Source organism: Galeopterus variegatus, unplaced genomic scaffold (assembly GCF_000696425.1).
Source record: "Galeopterus variegatus unplaced genomic scaffold, G_variegatus-3.0.2 Scaffold1882, whole genome shotgun sequence".
Taxonomy (NCBI): domain Eukaryota; kingdom Metazoa; phylum Chordata; class Mammalia; order Dermoptera; family Cynocephalidae; genus Galeopterus; species Galeopterus variegatus.
In genome coordinates, this window is record NW_007727993.1 from 211,089 (window position 1) to 213,446 (window position 2,358).

At 29.6% G+C, this 2,358-nt stretch overlaps 1 protein-coding gene across 1 annotated transcript in view; it reads left to right on the top strand.

Annotated features, from left to right (window-relative positions):
- NEK7 (NIMA-related kinase 7) overlaps nucleotides 1–2,358 on the top strand; it is a 100,039-nt gene that overhangs the window by 39,156 nt on the left and 58,525 nt on the right. The window contains exon 4 of the mRNA XM_008579421.1: nucleotides 2,006–2,068. Coding sequence (XP_008577643.1) covers nucleotides 2,006–2,068 — 63 coding nt within the window. The remainder of the gene's footprint in view (nucleotides 1–2,005; nucleotides 2,069–2,358) is intronic.

A 2,358-nucleotide genomic window follows, 5' to 3' on the forward strand; every position in this document is an offset into this window, starting at 1 on the left:
ACTGCTTCTATTTTCACTATAATAAAAAAATTTATTTACAAATTTATTAATTTATATTTTACAATTTATGTATAAAAATTTGTAGAAGAAATGAAAGGGACTAAGCAAAAGCTAAAATTCTTTTTTATTTTAATTTTTAATTTTTAAATTTTTTTCTTTGTACATGTTTATGACAGGATTTAATTTGTTGTTCCAATACATGCATATATTATAACTATCAGAATAGTTAACATATCTGTCACCTAAACATTTATCATTTCTTTGTGGTTATAACATTCAAGATAAAAGCTAAAATTCTTTAAGGCAGTGAGTTTGTATTTTATTTTTGTTTTAGAATTTTATTTAATATTTTTGCACTGAGTTTTTTAATTAAGGAAAAATTAGAGCCATGTGCATCTTTGGATATTAGGAATGATATCCAGCAAAAGTTGCCTCATATAAGCTGTAATTATCCTATATTTAATTTTTTTTATCCTTATCGTATTTACTTTTATGCATTAGATATCTGTTATTTCTGGCTGGCAAAATTCTATAGTTCTTTCAAGGTTCAGCTCTAATGTTACTCCTCCCCATGTGGGGATTCCTTCTTTAGGTTTCTGATAGTACACTTTGCGCATATATAAATATATAGTATTTTAGTGCCATTAGTTAGTTGTGTATGCATTAGACTTCACAGTAGCCTGGACCAATGGAGAAAATAGACTGTGGAGCTGTAACAACCTAGCTCCAAGTTCTGCTTCTGTCACTTACTAGTTTTATGACCATGATCATATTATTTAACCTCTATGAGCCTCAGTCCTCATCTCTAAATTGAGCCAGTACTACCTATCATATAAGATTGTTGTGAAAATTAAAGCAATGTATGTTAAAGAGACCATCACTCCCTGGTAGGTGTTCAGTAGTTCCTTCCCTAGTTAAAAAGACTTGCATCATACCACTCCTTTCAAGTTACACACCTACTTTTTCTAGAACATATTGGCTCTCTGAATCAGGAAGGATGAAGTTGATGGCTAAAAATGTCATTAAATTCTTTTATCTGTTATGTGACTAGGATTTTAATCAGCTTGCATTATTGACTTATTCAGATATCTTCTGCAATATTTAGGTAGCTTTTTTATTTGTATATTTTCCATACACATAAAACCTTGAGAGATTTCTTTGTTTNATTATTATTATTATTATTTACATTATACTAATATTTCTCAACCTTTTCTTTATTATAATACCCCAAGGAACATTTTTAGACATTTTTTCCTAATTACCCCCCTTCCCATGAAATTTTAATACCATAGATATAAGGTATCTGTTTAGGTACTGTATGTGTACCTGTGTTTTATACTTAAAACACAGGTGTTTTAGAAGAGTAAAATTTTGTCACCTCTCTCTTCAAAGAACCAGTTTTCACCCCCTTGGATCACTATCACCCCCATCAAGAATGCATGCATGAGACCTTTTAGACATGATTTGATCAAACAGATTAAGGTTTAGGGCTTGAGTTCTAATTGTATAACTCTGAGAATGAATTCTGGTTGGTCGGTTGATTAGCTGTGTGACCTTTTGTCAGTCTCTTAAGCTTTCTAAACCTATTCTTCATCTGTAAAATGGGAATACTAATATTATCATCCTCATAAGGATTAAATGAGGGTAGTTCATACAATACATTTAACATATATTAATTACTCAATTATATTAACTATTATTTTGTTATTATCTTAATGATCATAACTTCCATTCTCTTCATTTGGACTTACAGCCTGAGTGTCAAGAGATATCTAGATCTTCTCTTTTTCCATTTTTAGTACTGACTGCCTTTGGAGGTAAAAATGTAAGCTTTAGTAGTAACATGTGATAAAATACCCTCAGATCTCTCAGTAACTAAAAGCTAATCAGAAAGAAAAATTTCTTAGTGTATATGTAATTATATGCAGAGTATTATAACAACTTTATGTGGTAGCTTGAACTATAGGTTATTATTTCATTAAATAATTCTGGGTTCTATTTTTAGATATTTGATTTAATGGATGCCAAAGCACGTGCTGATTGCATCAAAGAAATAGATCTCCTTAAGGTAAATAATTAACTATTGACTATTGTAAACATTTAAACTTATTAAAATACCACACTTGTAAGCAAAACGATTTTTAAGTCTTAACTTATACCACACTGATTTCAAGTAACATTATGTAAGTTTGAATTTCAGCATATTGAAGAATAGATTCATTGTAAAATAATTCAATCAAAACATTTGGTAGGGTCAGTTTTTTTCTTTTCCCATTTCAAACTAGGAAATAAATAAGATGGGCATAAAACATTGAAGAATTTTTTTCTTGACCATCCCAACTAGACATATCCTAACAA